The sequence below is a fragment of the Pelodiscus sinensis genome, chromosome 7 (genome assembly GCF_049634645.1).
Source record: "Pelodiscus sinensis isolate JC-2024 chromosome 7, ASM4963464v1, whole genome shotgun sequence".
Classification (NCBI taxonomy): Eukaryota; Metazoa; Chordata; order Testudines; family Trionychidae; genus Pelodiscus; species Pelodiscus sinensis.
In genome coordinates this window covers 39,402,051-39,420,613 of record NC_134717.1, presented here as the reverse complement: position 1 = coordinate 39,420,613, position 18,563 = coordinate 39,402,051, and the positions used below count along the sequence as shown (strand labels likewise).

Sequence of the window (18,563 nt, the reverse complement as noted above, 5' to 3'; positions counted from 1 at the left end):
ACAAGTATAGCTTCTAGAATTTATCCTAGGATCTTTTCCTACAAAACTAACTAGGCTGCTGTTTAAATAGACAGGTTTACTGGACTGACTGGGCAGACCGAGCCTATATTGGAAGAGTGGGCATGGATGGCAAGAACAAGACAGTGATTGTCTCTACCAAATTAGAGTGGCCCAATGGACTCACCATAGATTACACCAACGACAAGCTCTACTGGGCAGATGCTCATCTAAACTACATTGAGTACGTACATAGGGAAGAATAAAGCAACTGGGTAACTTCTTCATACGAAATTTCAGTGGTAGCATTTTATGTTAAGAATTTTATAACTCCTTTTCTGCTAATAGGTTTTTTTTTTTAATGAAACTCACAGAGATATTTTATGTCCTGTCACAGTGCATTTAGAAAAATGACACATCCAATTAATCCATCAGGATTGAATGGGTTAATTCAAAATTGAAAATGGAATCAGAAGTTGGGCGTAAAGGGGACGTAAAGGGATAGGCTTCCCCCCTCATTAAGATAAAATTAACTTTTGGATTTTTTCATTTGTTTTTTAGCTGCAGTTGGCATTTCTGTTCTGAAGTTTTACAGCATGTATCTATAATAAGGACAGATTTTCAGTGGGTCTTTAGAACTTTGCAGCAGGGACTTAAGCTATAAACCTTTTATTCACACTAATGAGTAGTTACATTAATTTCACTAGAATCTTAGAAACTACACATGAAAGTAACTGTTCAGAAATGTGAGTAAAGAGGCTCACAATCTGGGCTAGAATTTGCCATGTATCTTTATGTAGATGGAAAATCCAAACTGAGGCAGAACTGACTTATCATTTGAATTTGTAATTACCATTTTTTTTGCACACAGATCTGAGTAAAGTGATAAAGAAATGTATGTGCATACATTTGTAGATTTCTGTTAAAAATTTGACCTTAATGTTCCCCTTATGACAGTTCATGACAATACTGCATGGAGAATTATGGCTTTGTTACATTAATTTATTGGCATTTGATATAAGTCTATGAAATGTCAGATTTCTGATGATGAAATGCTTAGACTTCAATATCAGCACAAATAATTAGCTAACTTTCTGATTCTGATTTTTTTCCTGATATTTCTAAATCAACACATCTGAAAAATCTCCTTTGTGCTCATTCTTTTAGTTCCTTTCCAAGTTTCAATGTTAAAATGAACCATTTTTAGAAAAAATAGTATTCTCATAATTTTCTGCTAACGCCTGAGGAGAACAAAAAGAGATAACCCATTTAAAGATATCATATATATATAGTAGCCCAATGTCTGTGACTCTGTAATGCTGAAACGCTGGCTGTTCCCTCTGGGTGGCACTGTTGCCTCCTGCCGTGGTGTTCGGCTGACTTCTGCTCTGCTCAGCTGAGCTGCAGCGCGGGAGCAAGTGGCGCAAGCAGCCATTTGGGGTTTGCACTCCCCATGCAGCATGGAGTGAGAGGCAGGAGGGGGAGAAGAGAAAGAGAGAGAGATGGAGAGAGAGGCAGAGGAGAGCTGAGAGAGAGAGGGGGAGGCAGTAGGAGGAGGAGGGGGGAGAGAGAAAGAGACACGGAGCGAGAGACCAGAGGCCCAGGAGAGAAGACTGACATGAAGGAGAGACCTGAAAATCCCATCTTATGACAGGCTATAACAGGCACAGAGAAGTCACAAAGAAACTGTGTTTTTAGAGAAATATGAAAGTGAACAGTTTTGTTAAAATTTTAACTTTTAGTATTTCTGTCAAAAATGTAGACTTGGAAGATCCTGGATTGGATTAGTTTTTGCCAAGTTTCTTAAATGATTACATTAATCATAAAGTTGCTGTTCAGAGTTCCTAACTTAGCTTTCTTTGTTAATAATACAGGCAGTCCCCGGGTTACGTACAAGATAGGGACTGTAGGTTTGGTCTTAAGTTGAATTTGTATGTAAGTCGGAACTGGTACATATTGTAGGGGAAACTCTAGCCAAACATTTCTCCAGAGCTCAGTTTTATTCTCCCACACCTCACTTCCCTCAATCCTTTATTCTCAAGCTGAGGTGTCTGCTGAGAAAAGTCGCTCCGCGTCTCCCTAGTCTTCTGGGGGGGCGCTAGCTTCGCATCTCCCTGGTCTGCTGGAGGGAAGCAGCTAGTGCGGGGTTGCCTCACCCCGTTTGTAAGTAGGGATCCGATGTAAGTTGGATCCATGTAACCCGGGGACTGCCTGTACAGTAAAAAAAAGGGTAAGAGTTGCAGAAGATTTTTTATTTAAAATGTTGTTAAAGGTAAACATATAGCAGTCCTAGTTTGACATTTAGGAGTAAAGGTGTTAGATTTTGCCAACTGTGATATGAATTATATAGCCATTGTCCTTCATGGCAACATGTAACCTACTATCTCTGCACGAAATTTCATGGATAGCTGCACATGAAATTTCTTAAGAAGGGCTTTGTATTTCCATTTGTGTGTGTTTAGTCTGTTTTTATAACTAAAGTATAACCTATTTAAACCTTTGTATCTCAAAATGAAGTAAACAATTTTGAATCCACTGATCACCACTGCTGATTGGCTATGAGATGTTATATTAAAGACTGGAAGCTCTTGCAGCTTTGCTCTGAGTGTTATGCATGTTTTTGTTCATGCAGGTACTCTGATCTAGAGGGACGACATCGTCACACGGTATATGATGGGACTTTACCGCATCCATTTGCAATTACAATTTTTGAAGACACCATTTATTGGACTGATTGGAACACAAGGACTGTTGAGAAGGGAAATAAATATGATGGATCAGGAAGGACTGTTCTGGTGAACACCACACACCGGCCATTTGATATCCACGTGTACCATCCATACAGACAGCCAATTGGTGAGGAAACAGATTTAAAATATAGTGTGGATGTCTGGCTCTCATTAGGGCCTAAGCTGGTACATGCTATGTGCATGTCTCCCATTGGCATTACAAGGAGTTGAAAACTCTTGGTAACTCACAGGAGGCACACACAGTTCCTTACAAAATCAGACCCTTAGTTAACCTACAAAGGTAGTCTTTAATTGGCTATCTGATAAAGTAAGATAGTGAGAGCATAATTAGACCTGAAGTATGGGATTTAAAGCTAGTTCCTAGGGCTTCAGGGTTCTCTGTTCATACATTTTCAATAAATTACAATTGAGGCTTTACATTTTTCTGTCTGAATGCCTGATTTGTGTGTGTGTGTTTTGATTGGCGAGAGAGAATAGCAAAGCCTTCTACGCAATATCAATGGAGATTATTGCAAGGTCTTTCTCTTTATGGGGGGGGTGAAGTATGATGATTATTCTTCTATTTTACTAGTGAATAATCCTTGTGGTACCAACAATGGTGGCTGTTCCCATCTGTGTTTAATAAAAGTTGGCGGCCAGGGTTATTCTTGTGAATGTCCAGATAACTTCATGATAATACAACTTGGCAACACTGCACACTGCCTTCCAATGTGCTCAAGCACCCAATTCCTCTGTGCAGACAGTGAAAGGTAAATCCTTTGCTCAGTATCTTATTTTAATATCTCTTTAAGGATAAAATTTATATTTAAGGATAATTTACTTGAATGGCTTGAAAGTATGTAGTAATTCTCCATATGGCAGGGCCCAGATTCAGGGGTCAGATTTGGGGATCAGGTGACGTACTATCCTGGGTGTACACCACCCAAGGACTCCTGTAGGCAGCTAGGTTTCTCCAATGGCCCATTCTACCAGCTGTAGTGCCACCTCACACAGGAGCATCCATTGCTCATATGGATAGGTCAATGTTAAAATTATACACTTGCTAGAATTCTCTATCTAAATTGCAGATCACTTATGGAAATGTATCTTGCTCTGTCTCTTTCAGCCTATTTAGCTAACATTTGGCTTGCCTACGTATCTGTCTGAAATGACGAGTCTCTGTAAAGTAGTAGTGGTGACTGGGAGCTCTGGGGCTTTTAAATCGCTGCCGGAGCCCCTACACGGCACGCTACAGGCAGCACTGAGGGTTGCCTGGAGGAAGCATTGCACTCTCTGGGTGACACTGAGGGCTGCCTATCCCCAGTTCCACCTCTTCTGCCTGAGGCCCTTCCCCTTCTGGGGGCACGGAGCAGGGCCCCTTCCCCACCCTGCCAAGGGGCCCAGAATGATAGTTTGCGCACACATACTGCAAACTTGAGTCCCCATTAATCTTTTGTGAACATGTTACAGAGATTTCACCAGGAACCTCTGATAGTAGCCAATACATGTTATAATATATTTTGTTATTGCATGACGGTTGCCCTCCTGTCATATCAAACTGAGGCTCAAGAAATAGCTGAAGCCAGATGTTGCAAGATTTGTTACTGGCAACATCTTACCTAATAGTTGGTCCTTAAAGGGATGGCTGGACACCTGTAAAATCATTACTTCATCAATGGAAATATTCGTTTCTCTTTTTAGGTGCATACCTATTTGGTGGAAATGTGATGGACAAAGAGATTGCAGGGATGGCTCTGATGAACCACCGACTTGCCCACACCGATATTGTCGTGTTGGACAGTTCCAGTGTAGTGATGGGAACTGCACTAGTTCCCATTTCTTGTGTAATGCTCTGCCAGATTGTCCAGACAGATCAGATGAAGATCAAGTACTTTGTGGTAAATGACAATTAATTGTTCTTAGAGTACATGTAGCACTTGACATATTCAAAACATAGTATAAGCACTAACACTTAATACTCACAAGCCATACTGAGAGGTAGGTGAGAATCATGATCCCTATTTTATAGATATTACACTTCATTTTCTGCTGCCTTGCACCTTACATAGTAATTTACCCCAGTGCAAAGTGATTGTTAAAAAGATGTTAAATGCTATCAGATCAGAATGGCAAAGTTTTGCACTCACTTTGATTCACTTGCACTGGTGTACGTTAGAAGGCAGTGGAAAATAGGTCCCATTGTGTTTTGCTGAAAGCAACACCATGAGGTTGAGCTTGTCTGCGTGTTCCCGCAGTGCAGACAGGTGTGAGTTTCAGCGTGCACTGTAAACTAAAAGAGACCTAGTTTGTGTTAACATTATCTCATTTCAAACAGGACTATGCTAACACAAACTACCTTTTAGTTTGTGCTAAGGATGTTAAAGACTAGTAGACTAGTTGACTATCCAGTAAGCCAATGCGGAAATGCCGTGCAGAGCCCGGGATCAGTCCCCCGCAGACCCTGGGCTTGGCATGGCATTTCCACAGAATCCAGGATCAGCTGGGGATTCCAGCATGGCATTTCAATGCGGCAGCACAGCATGGACCCCAAGACAGCAAGACAGAACTTCCACTTTGAAATGCACAAGAGCCCCTGCTGGGGACTCTGTACATTTCAAAGCTGGCACACCACATGAAGGCTGGGGCAAGGGACTCTTGTGCATTTCAAAGGTTAAGCATCCTCATAGAGCCCAGAGTCAGTGGAACTTCCCACTGGTGCTGGGCTGCACATGGTGTTCCGCATTCCTCCTTTAAAATGTACAAGAGCCCCACTGGGGCTGTTGTGCATTTCAAAGGAGGAATGCGGAAGTGCCTATCAACAAGTCGCATAATCAGTGGAAATTCCATCGACTACTTGACTAGTCAAATTAGTTGTTAGTTAACATCCTTAGTTTGTGCCTGCAGCAGCTATGTGGGAGCAGTTACACCTTAAACCAGTGTTTCTTAAAGTGGTCCATGGACCCACTCTGAAAAAGTGCTCCCGGGCCACTCTAGTTTGTTTACTTACCGACTCCACAGCCACACAGCACCCATTGGAAACAGTTTGCTATTTGCAGCCAAGAGGAGCCGGGGGAAGCAGTATGACCCTCAGACCATGCTGGCTTTTACCATAATCTGCATCTTTAAAACAATGAAAAAATTATTTCACATTAAAATTGCTCAAAATGCAATACACCCAGCCAGATGGTTTTGGAGAACTGAATGTGATGGAAAATTTTTTTAAATTGTAGGCATCTAAGTATAATTGTGAGACAGTGTATTAACATTTTTAAAATACATCTTATTTCATGTCCTTGTGTCTAATTAGCAAGCTAATTATTCTCCTCTTGTAAATAATATTGCACTGGGAATTGCAGTCTGAGCAGTGAGAATGAAAAAGGAAGCTGTGTAGTCATATAATTGATATTTTCATTGACTTCCATTAGCATATTATAGTGTTTTCTATAATGTCACCATAATTAAATGAAACTTCAATTTTACATGAATTTCAAATAGTCAAGCTCTTAAATAAGGCACATGGGAATAGTAAATAAGTAAGAAATTAACAGCTGCATAATAATGAGTTCACATCTTTATTTTGTATAAGGGAGAAAACTTGATCTAGAAAAGCTGTGTGTTGAAGTTTGCAGAAATCATACTGTATTCTCTCTTCATGCAGAAAGAGATAAGTGTGTATGCAAAAAGGGCAGTGGGAGAAGTAGCCAAATCATGTAGATTGGAAATCTATGGGAAGACTAAGAGAGCACTCCAATTCATAGGCTAGGACTGAGTATGACTCACACTCTGCAAACATCACAAGCCTCATTAGACCTCTACCACTGCTAATATTGGCGTCTACTCTGTGACTATGCATGACTTCCCCTCTAAGGAAGATAGAAACTGTGGATCTAAAGTTAATAGTGCTCTGAGCAGCATTAACTTGTGCCAAGTGTCCTGACATGCAGCGTGCTGGTTTATCAGGGACTATGTAGAACTAAAATGATTCCTCTTTGGTTCCACACTGTCAGAATTTCATGGTGGCCCATAAGCCATGTTGTCAACCACTGTGTTCTTTGCCCAAGCTCAGTGTAAGAGCTGCTGAGCTTTTACTTCACTCTGCACCAGGCAGTGACAACACTAGATGTTTGTCTTCTGCACATAGTCTCTCTGTAGTATTATGCAGCCTCTGAGAGCCAGATGAAAGCAGGCTGTGGGCCATAGCCATGCAATATTAGAAATCGGTATCTGAACTGGACAAGTACATTCTAAGCTCAAGTTGAGTTATCATTTCTTTAATATGCAATGATGACATCATACTTAATCAATTCCCATAATGTTGATGGGCTAGATCTTTCCTGTAAGCTTCACCAGACTAATAAAAACCTGTATTCTTCCAGCTAATCACCAGTGTGAGACACATCAGTGGCAGTGTGCCAACAAACGGTGTATCCCAGAAGCCTGGCAGTGCGATAAAGAAGATGACTGTGGGGATAACTCAGATGAAGATAGTTCTCATTGTGCCAGTAGGACCTGCTCTCCAGGCCAGTTTAAATGTGACAATGGCCGCTGCATCCCTCAGTCCTGGAAATGTGATGTGGATGATGACTGTGGTGATCATTCTGATGAGCCATTCCACGAATGCAGTAAGCACTACACCAATGGCAGCAGTCTGCATTACAGCATGATAGGCACAGTGAGCAGCAGTGCTTAATTGTTAAGAGGTTTGCTTTTTGAGGAGGTAGGACTCCTAGAAACTGACTGCTAAACTGTGGTAGGTAACTAGCACTGCAGCACAGCACTTTGTGACTTGATAGGCATCTCATGTAGTCCCAAGCAACAAATAATACAGGGGCACAAAGGCACTAAACATTTACAAGGTTTTTGAATCAAGCATGGGTCTGCAAAGCACTCAGAACCTAAGCAGCATGGGCTTCAAAAGAGGAGATCTAGCCAGGAGATTTCAATTATCCCTTTTTCAAGTGGTAAAAGTAGCAGAAGAAGGGAAAGTGATAGACATAATATGACAAATTATGACTTGCACACGAATAGTCATGTAGGTAAAAAAACCTGCTTGAAAGTTTGCAAATAAAGGGTTATGATAAACCACGAAGTATCAAGTTGCAGGGGAGCTGTTGCGTGAGGTGCTACAAAGATCTGTGCTAGGCCTGGTTTGCATTAATATTCATTAATGATTGGGGAAGTAAATAGACAATATATTAATGAAATCTACAATTCTTCTTTGGGGATGTTCCCGCGGGTGCTGAGCTTGCCCCGGCGCCGCAAACGGAAGCTTGTGATGAGCAGTGTTCGGCCGGACCGCGCATGTGCCGCGGGCTTGTGGCTTTTGCGCTCTTTCCTGTCTCGCACAGTCCGGCCCTCCGCCAGTTTCTCTTCACCGCCTCAGGCGGCAGACGCTTGGAACTGCGCTCCTTACCTCACTCACTGAACTAGACTCCTTCTAGTTCCCCCTTGTACATACATTCCTATTTCCTCCTTTCCCTTGTTTTTTCTCCTTATTTAAAAAAAAAAAAAGAGAAAGACAGAACTACTGGGAGTAAGAACAGAAACCGCATACCGCTCTTACCTCCCACCTCTCAGCTGTTCTTCTGTCAACTTCATTGTACATAGTTGCGTTCACCTTTAAAAAAAAAAACAGAAAAGAGACAAGGACAACAACAGAGATATTACCACTAAGTTTCCAGCATTTAAACAGCTAGCTGTCTCTCTGTGATTTAAAAACAACAACCCTGCCTCAGGCTTCCAGCAAAATGTCTGCGACCGGCTTTAAAAAATGCGGCTCCTGCCGTGAGGCAATGCCAGCCTCCGACGGCCATTCGGAATGCATCCGTTGCCTGGGGGAATCTCACGTCTCCCAGAAGTGTACCCATTGTACAAAACTCACCTCCAGGGCTAGAAAAGATAGAGAGGCGCCTCCGCATGCTCCTCTTTGACAAAGCTCTGCAACCACAGCAAGCTGACTCTGATCAGCAGCTACACAAACGCTGGGCTTCCTCCCCCACTATGGGACTCCAAAAGAAGGCAAGGCTGTCCCCAGCGAGATCCCTGCCAGCTGCCTTTAATGGCAGGGGAAACCGGGCAGACACACTTGTGACATCTGGCAATGTAAAGCCACGTCCCCCTGCCTCAGCGGCTCTGAAGCCTAAGCGGCCACAGGAGGCTTCCCAAATGCCAGTTCCCCAGACAGCACCAGCTCAGCTGCTTCCCTTCACTCCGGCGCAGAGCGCTGAGCTGGCTCAGAGAGCAGCCTCGGATCCGACCATCACGGCACTGGCGCTGGCACCGCCTCTGAGTCACCGCGCGGTGCCAGACTACACGGTGCTGACCCACTCCGCTACCGGCGCAGCGCCGATTGCTCCTGCCCTTGAACCGCTGGAGCAGAGCAATCCAGTGGCTAGCGCTTCAGCGCATGCCACCAGACAACCACCGCAGAGCCCTGCTCCTCTCCTATCTCCGTGCCGCAGCTGCTCTCGCTCCCGCCTCCTCTCCCTGGCACCGTCCTCTCTGCCGGCGCTGTGATCTCCACGCCGGTCCACTCACTGACATGGGTCTCCCCATGCCTCCTCCAGACCGCCTTCTCCGTTTCTAGCTGCTGCATCTTCTCATCGCAGGCACTACTACAGGCAGCTCTCTGCTTCTCCTGCTTCCTCCAGGGCATCAGTCATCCGCTCCTGTTCGCCCTGCTCCCCGTACCATTATCAATATTACAGCTGCTCTAACTACCATGACAACCATTCACCGTGATGTGGCACACACCACCGCAGCGACCACTACTCCTGAGACTCGCGCAGTGGGTATTCTTGCCGATCATGATCCGCCTTTAACTACGCTTCACGCAGGCGCTCTCCAACTCCGGCTCCTCTTACTCCTCCGCACCATTCACCATCACCATCTCACCATCCATCAGAGCCGGAACATACCCCCTTCGCGGACCAACCTTCTGGGACTTCCATCCCAGACTCGTCCCCGCCAAATGAGTCAGTCACGCTGGGCGACAGCTCTCCACCAGATGACCTCCGTCAGTTCCAAGAGTTGTTTAAGTGAGTAGCTATCACACAAGAGATCCCGCTGCAGGAACTCAAAGACAAGCAACACAAGCTTTTCAGGAATCTCCAACTGCAGCATAAGTCACGCCTGGCCATTCCTCTTGATGAAGGCATCCTGGAACTGGCTGATGAAGTGTGGCATGCTCCAGCGTTGGCTCTTCTGACCAACAAACAGACCGACAAGAAATATTTTTTACCACCGAAGGGCATGGAATTCCTCTTTGCCTATCCCCAGGCTAACTCCTTAGTAGTCGACACAGCTCAACAGAGGTCTAGAGCCCCACACCTCAAACAACAGGGCTCCAATAAGGACATAAAGAGACTTGACCTCCTGTGCAGGAAGGTCTACACTTCAGCAATGCTACTCTTCAGAATCACCAATTACTCGGCGCATCTCTCCAGTCACACCTTTGACACCTTTTCACGCCTTACCACCCTTATGGATCATCTCCCTGATTCTAAGAAATCGATCCTGAGGTCAGTAATCCTAGAGGGCTACACATCAGCGAGAACGTCCCTCCAAATAGCCATGGACGTCGCTGACACTGCTGCTCGTTCTACTGCTACTGCCATCGTTATGCGCAGAGCTTCTTTCCTTCAAGCGGCGGGAGTTCCAAAGGAACTACAGGCCAAAGTTGAGGACTTACCTTTTGACAAGGATAAGCTCTTTGCAGAGACCACAGACTCAATCTTACACTCTTCTAAAGACTCCCGAACAACCTTGCGAACTCTGGGGATGTACACTCCCCCCTTCAAGAGACGCCGGTACTCACCATACCAGCGCAGATATGACTACTCCTATATCAGACATCAGTGGCAGCAGCAACACTAGCAACAGAGGCCCTTTGACAACCAACGCTCTCGTCAGAGTCCTCAGCGACACCGTAACCCAAACAGCAGGATGAACATGCCTCCCAACAACAAGCAACAAGTTTAATGCGTTGGTCGGGAGCGAGCAGACAGTCACAGGCAGCACCACGAATCGTACGACTCAGCTTTTTCACCACCAGTTGAGGCCTTTTCTAAATCAATGGGCAAAAATCACTACAGACAGATGGGTCCTCGAGATTGAACAATCTGGCTACCCTATCCATTTCATAGCCATTCCACCAACTACCCCTCCCACTCCGTCCCTCTTCAGGGACCCCTCTCGTGAGACCCTCCTCCGACTAGAAGTCGATCGCCTTCTTTCTGTGGGTGCCAGATAGCCAGTCCCAAAGGATTTCAGGAACAGGGGCTTTTATTCACATTATTTCCTTACCCAGAAGAGGTCCGGAGGTTGGTGCCCCATCCTAGATCTCTGGCATTTGAACAAATATCTCAAGAAACAACAATTCAAAATGATGACTTTAGCTGCCATAATCCCTGCATTAGATCCACAGGACTGCTCGACCTCCAGGATGCCTATTTCCACGTCCCTATCCATCCAGCTCATAGGAGGTTCTTATGCTTCGTTGTGGCAAAGGACTACTTCCAATACAAGGTCCTCCCCTTCGGACTATCGTCAGCCCCCAGGGTGTTTTCAAAGGTTCTGTCCATGGTCACGACCTTCCTCCGGTGCCAAGAGGTACTCATCTTCCCTTACCTGGATGATTGCCTACTCAAGGGTCCTTCTGCACACGAGGTTTCCCAGATGGTTCACCTCATGAGGCAAGTCTTTCAATCACTTGGACTCCTCCTCAACGAGCAAAAGTCTGTTTTGCGCCCCACTCTGAACATCGAGTTCATTGGAGCCTGCCTGGACTCACTTGCCAGCAGAGCGTTCCTACCCTTACAGAGGTTTCAAGCCATCCAAGACCTCATTCACACCATCACCGTTCCACTCATCACATGCCTCAGACTGATGGGCCATATGGCTGCCACAACATAAGTGGTGAAATACTCCAGACTACATCTACGTGCCCTTCAGTACTGGCTGACTCTCATAAACAACCACACCAGATACGATCTCCACAGGTCGGTAACGCCGCCACCTGGCGTTCTACAATCACTGCTATGGTGGACCAGCCACAGAAACCTGCTGTCAGGTATACCTTTCCATCGGCAGGAGCCACTCCACCAACTTACAACGGATGCCTCCCTACTAGGCTAGGGGGCTCACATGGGCTCCCTCTCAGTCCAAGGCCAATGGTCCCCGCAAGAAGCATGGCTACACATAAACCTTCTAGAGCTATGCGCCATTTTCAACGCATGCAAATCCTTCCTCATCTACATTTGAAACACCATGGTGAAGATACTCACGGACAACATCACAGCCATGTATTACGTGAATTGCCAAGGCGGCACTCACTCCCGATCCCTATGCACGGAAGCCATCCGCTTTTGGAACTGGTGCATTCGCCACGGAATAACAACTACGGCATCCTACTTACCTGGCACCACAAACGTGATGGCAGATTTCCTAAGCAGACACTTCCATGTGAAGCACGAATGGGAAATGCATGATGGCGTCCTATGCGAGATCTTCCAACGTTGGGTACTCCCCGAGGGGGCCTCTTTTTAACTGCCGCCAATACAAAATGCCGCAAGTACTGCACAAGGGCAGGCCTAGGCCACGCATCCCTGGGGGACGCCTTTCTTATGACATGATGCGGACCCCTTCTCTATGCATTTCCCCCATACCTCTGATCCCCAAAGTCCTCCAGAAGCTGAAGGCAGACAGGACAACGCTAATCCTCATAGCCCCAGACAGGTCTCGCCAGTACTGGTTTCCCTTCCTCCACTGTCTCTCCGCGCGGACACTGATCCGCCTTCTGCCTCTTCACAATCTCCTCACACATGACTGAGGACGCCTGAAACACCCCCAGATACAAATGCTGAACCTAATAGCATGGTTCCTAACTGCCTGACTTCATTCGAATCCCTCTGCTCCGATCCAGTCCAATATGTCCTAGTACATAGTAGACGACAAACCACGAGAAAAACTTACCTTCACAAGTGGCGCAGATTCTCCTGGTGTACTTCGAACCACCATGATCCGACACGTCCGTCAATCCTCTCCGTACTGGTCTATGCGTTGCACCTGAAGGACAAAGGCCTCGCATTAGCCTCCATCAGGGTGCACCTCGCAGCAATATCAGCATTCACATCACCGATAGATGGCGTTTCTGTCTTCGCCCATCCTACTACTAAAAGATTTCTCAAGGGACTTACCAACATGGCCCCACCCACGACCCAGTCCCACTGGTGTGGAGCCTGGATGTAGTCCTCGACGCCCTGATGAGGCCGCCGTTCGAGCCTCTGGCGAATGTATCCTTGCATTTCCTCACCTTGAAAACTGTTTTCCTGCTTGCCATAACATCGGCACGCAGAGTGAGCGAGCTTTCCGCCATGATGGCCACGCCACCATATACAATTTTCCGTAAAGATGGAGTAGTCTTGAGACTACACCCAAGATTCATACCCAAAATTGTCTCCCATTTCCATGTCAATGAACCAGTGATCCTGCCAACCTTTTTCCCAAAGCCCCATGCCTCGCCACAAGAAGTAGCCTTGCATTCCTTGGACACCCGCAGGGCCTTAGCATTCTACATAGATCGCACTAAACCTTTCAGGCATACGGACCACTTATTCGTCTCCTTGGCACGGAGGTCAAAGGGTCAACGGCTATCTTCCCAGAGGATTTCCAGTCTCGTAACCTCATGTATAACGCAATCATACGCAGCGAAAGGCTTACCCCATCCATCCCAACCACACGCCCACTCCAGTAGAGCCATAGCCACATCTACAGCGTTTCATAGAGGGGTATCTCTGAAGGACATCTGCAGGCTGGCGACCTGGTCCTCACATGAGACCATCGCCAAACACTATTCTGTTTCTCTACTCACTCGTTCAGATGGGGCAGTGGCGTCTGCGGTGCTCTCCATAGCAGATAAATAGGGACTCCTTGCCCTCCTTCCATTCTGGCGACTACTGCTACACAGTCACCCATAGTGCAGCACCCACAGGGACATCCCCGAAGAAGAAAGCGAAGTTACTCACCTTTGGTGTAGTAACTGTCGTTCTTCGAGGTGGTGTCCCCACTACCCGCCCTCCTCCCCGCTTCGGAGTCCTCTCTCTCTCTCTGCTCTTGTCTCTTAGGGTATGTCTACACTAGCTCGTTAGTTCGAGCTAGGTAGGCAAATGAGGGCAACCGGAGTTGCAAATAAAGCCCGGGCTTCATTTGCATGTTCCCAGGCGCCGCCATTTTTAAATCCTCCTTAGTCCGAACTCCGTGCCCGCAGCTACACGCAGCACGAAGTAGGTAGTTTGAATTAGGAATGAGGAGTAATGAGGAGGTGGAACGAGGAGTACCGGTAGTTCGAAGTTCGGACTAAGGGGGATTTAAAAATGGCGGCTCCTGGGAACATGCAAATGAAGCCCGGGATATTTAAATCCCGGGCTTCATTTGCAACTCTGGTTGCCCTCATTTGCCTACCTAGCTCAAACTAACGAGCTAGTGTAGACATACCCTCCCAGACTCCGAGATGGTCTCGAGAAACTGGCGGCGGGGCCAGACCGCGTGAGACAGAAAAGAGCACGAAAGCCGCGAGCCCACGGCACATGCGCGGTCCGGCCGAACACTGCTTATCACAAGCTTCCATCTGCGGCGCTGGGACAAGCCCAGCACCCCATAGTGGAGCACCAGCGGGGACACCACCTCGAAGAATGACAGTTACTGCAACTTCTCTATGCTACTAAATAGGGAGGAGTTATGGGCATCTGGAATGACAGAGAAATAGTAAAAAAAACACCTAGAAAGAGTAGAAACAGAGATTGACAACAACAAACTGAAATTTACCTTGGAGAAGTGCAGTTTAGTACAACTGGAATAAAATAATCTGATAGAGCAGCAGTCTGAAAGCTGGAAAGCAGTAATGTGACCTCCCAGTGATGGTAACGAGCAAATTGACGAGGAGTTTGCATGCAATGTGACAGCTGAAAAGGCCAGTGCAGTTTTGAGCTGTATACTTAATGACATCAATGCTTATGGCAGCTAGAGTACAGATACTGAGCACCCAGCTAGCATGGATATAAATATCTATGTAGATGGTGAGATATAGCTTAGGCAGAATACAGACATAACAGAACGAGAAGGTGTATATCCAACACCCAAAGAGTGTCTCTATCTACACTTCTATTTTTAGTAGTGTAGTATCCTGCTCTGGAGTCCACCACATTGAAAAGCTCTGTCAGGGTGCCTCTACACTGCACCTGTGGCTCGAAATAAGCTACGCATTTTGAGCTACGCTTATTTGCATAGCTTATTTGGAGTGTATTTCAAAATAGAGAGCTATTCCAAAATGTCCCTTAATCCTCGTGGAATGAGTGAGCCTGTTATTTCAAAAGCTATTTCTAGATAACAGGCTTGTTTAAAAGACACGGAATAGCTATTTTGGGGCTATCGCTGTGTAGATGCGCCCTCAGAGCCTTTCCCCATTGCCTCCCCACAGACCCTTTCCTTGCCACAATAAAGGGCCCCACTAGCAGAAAGGCAAGTAATGTTCTGCTGTGTTTCCCGGGTTGGCACACCTTCTTACCGTTCTTCACACTCCTAATGGCTCAGCTTAGCACAGGAAGAGGATGTGAAAAAAAGTTAAATATTTGAATATTTGAAGAATAATTCCTCTCCTTCCTTGATGATTATTTAGGATGCCAAGGAGCTAGTATAACCCTGAAATGAGCTGAAATTCAGAAAAGGGAAAGTTAGTCTGATTATCAAGAAAAACTTCCTGACAGTGACATAGCAAAGTGGTCATTACCCAATCACTTAGCTTAAAACTAGAATAGACAAAATGCTGGCAAAGCTGTAATAAGACTCCATTGTTTACCGGCAAGTAGATGACCAATTGATTTTTTTCAATTGTTTAATCCTTTCTTTGGAAGCAATACACCAAATGCACCAAAAAAACCCAATAGATGTTAAAGTCATATGCACACAGCAGGAAAAGCAGATTCCAGGATAAGAAATACAAAATGTCCTTTAACAACTCTCTCTTGTATTTTAGTGGGTCCTGCCTATCGGTGCGATAACCACACAGAGTTCAGCTGTAGAACCAATTACCGCTGTATTCCACTGTGGGCAGTATGCAATGGGTATGATGACTGCAGAGACAACAGTGATGAACAAGGCTGTGGTAGGTTCAGGGAAAAAGCTTTTTTCCCCTAAATGCCATTATGATGAAAATGATCCTCCAAGCTATAAACCCTCATGGAATTATTTTCAATGATCATTCATATGCTTGTACTTCTTTCATTGTCTTTCAGTCCATTTCAGTGATAGACATTTGCATAGAGGAAAATTCTGTGTACATCAGTTCACTGTAGATCATTGTGTAGCTCAAATGCTATCACCCTGGAAAGCTAGATTAAGATTATTATTGTGCTATTATTATTTAACTAGTTAATTAGCCCATCATAAGATGGGATTTTCAGGTCTCTCCTCCACATCGGTCTTCTCTCCTGAGCCTCCCGTCTCTCACTCCATGTCTCTTTCTATCTCTCTCCTCTTCCTACTGCCTCCCCCCCTCTCTCTCAGCTCTTCTCCGCCTTCTGCCTCTCTCTCCGTCTCTCTCTTTCTCTTCTCCTCCTCCTGCCTCTTACTCTCTCTCCGCTCTCCTCTGTCTCCGTCGGGGATGCATCTTGTCCAGGCCCCACCCCCTGGCCGTGTACATCACCGCCCCACTCCTCTTCGCCTCCCACCATGGCACTTGGCTGACTTCTGCGCCGCACAGCTGGGCCACTGTAGGGGAGCAAGCAGAGCAAGCGGCTGTTTGGGCTCCCCTGCGGTGGCCCGGCTGAGCGGCGCAGAAGTCAGCAGAGCGCCACAGTGGGAGGCGAAGGGCGCTGTGAAGGGGGGCAGGGCAGTGACATGCACAGCCAGACCCCACCCCCTGGCACAGCCAGACCCCATCACCCCTTCCCCTCCTGCCGTGGCACTTGGCTGACTTCTGCGCCACTCAGCCGGGCCACCACAGGAGAACAAGCGGTGGAAGCGGCCGTTTGGGTAACAGCCTGGAGCATGGAGGTACCTCCTGCAGCATGGAGGTAACAGTGCCACCCAGAGGGAACAGCCAGCATTTCAGTGTTACAGAGTCACAGACATTGGGCTACTATATATATGATGTTGATTCTGTGCTTATCACTGAATAAAATAAAGGACCCAAATTTTTCCTGCACCCAAATTTTACATGTAGGAACACACATGAAAACTGTGTTGTTGTAGCTATGCTGGAATCAGGATGTTTTTGAGACAAAATGAGTGAGGTAATATTTTTTTATTAGACCAACTTGTGTTTGGTGAGTGAGATAATCTTTGGATCTTACACGGAGCTCTTCTTCATATGAAAGCTTTCATTCAGTTTTCCTTTTGCAAAACTCCTTCTGACATTCAACTGGGGATCCACTGTATCAAAATCACCTGTGTTGAGGGATTATGATGCTGTAAGTGTTGTTTTGAGGCCTTTTAAAATCCTACAAAAAGAGTCTGCAGGCCAGGAGTTCACAATAACTAGGGTGTGTCTAGACAGCAGGCTTTTTTCGAAAAAAAAGTGGCCTTTTTAAAAAAAATCTTTACTTGCATCTAGACTTCTGCCGCGTTCTTTTGAAAGTAAATCAAAAGAAAGCAGCAGTTTTTTCGACCGTGGAAAACCTCATTTTACAAGGAATAACGCCTTTTTTCAAAAGTGCTCTTTTGAAGAAAGGCGCTATGTAATGCAAACAGTGCTTTTTCAAAAGAGAGCATTCAGACTGCCTGGGTGCTCTCTTTCGAAAAAGCGGCTTGCTTTTTTGAAAGTACTGGTTGTAGTCTAGACGCTCTTTTTTGAAAGAGGCTTTTTTGAAAGTATCTTTCAAAAAAGCCTCTTTCGAAAGAGACTTGCAGTCTAGATGTAGCCCTAGATGAGAATAACCCTGGAAAAACAGTATATGGCAGACTGCCCTACAGTGTACCATATGGTTTTCAGCTCTAGCTGTTTGTCATTAAAATTGTGTGCCACTTTGCGAATCATCAGATACATGTTCACATACCAGAGCCTGCCCATTTTTCTTACATCAAATCATTTCTTCTCCAACTAATATTTGTTTCTATTGGTGCTGGTTGTTTTTTACTTTCCTTTTCTGAGGGACAGTAGAGTTGTTATGGGGTGGCCGTTTTAGGAGTCTCTGACTCTGCAATACTTGTGGCATCCTCCCTTTCAAGAAAATAGATATGTCCAGAAAATTACTATTAAAGCACACAGTCTTTTTCTGAGCATTTTCTTCCCAATCCTATAACACACTTGATGGGATGTTTTCTAACTGCTCTTCCCCTAAATTACTTGATTTAAGTTCATGGTTTGTATAATTCCAGCTACGACAACCCTCTGGGTACTTTAGCCTATCCAAAGCATCCTATCTTACTCTTAACATCTCTTTAATATGATTTGGACAGGACAGAGAGTATGCTAATGTATGCTGGTTTATTGTCTTGGTGACAAATTGTATGCTTTGCAGAGGAGATGACTTGCAATCCTTTGGGAGATTTCCGCTGTAATAATCATCGGTGCATCCCGCTGCGCTGGAAATGCGATGGAGATAATGACTGTGGAGATGGGTCTGATGAGAACAACTGCAGTGAGTTGGCATGTCATTCATGACATTTTATTATTTCTAGCTTTTCACATAGAGGCTCCCATTTCTTTTGAAAATGGGGCATGGTCTTAATTGCAAGAGTACAGTTGTGCCACTGTGTCGTCTGCAATATTACTGCTGAGCTATTGGGAATATTGTGTTAAGAATAACCTTGTATTGTACAGAAATAAATGTTGGTAAATAC

General features: G+C 45.5%; 1 protein-coding gene across 3 annotated transcripts in view; it reads left to right on the top strand.

Moving 5' to 3' along the window:
• LRP2 (LDL receptor related protein 2) overlaps positions 1-18,563 on the top strand; it is a 220,123-nt gene that overhangs the window by 149,742 nt on the left and 51,818 nt on the right. For all 3 annotated transcript variants that reach the window (XM_075933562.1, XM_075933563.1, XM_075933560.1), the window contains exons 52-58: positions 71-241; positions 2,630-2,853; positions 3,319-3,496; positions 4,428-4,624; positions 7,103-7,348; positions 15,757-15,885; positions 18,242-18,361. In XM_075933562.1, coding sequence (XP_075789677.1) covers positions 71-241; positions 2,630-2,853; positions 3,319-3,496; positions 4,428-4,624; positions 7,103-7,348; positions 15,757-15,885; positions 18,242-18,361 — 1,265 coding nt within the window. The remainder of the gene's footprint in view (positions 1-70; positions 242-2,629; positions 2,854-3,318; positions 3,497-4,427; positions 4,625-7,102; positions 7,349-15,756; positions 15,886-18,241; positions 18,362-18,563) is intronic.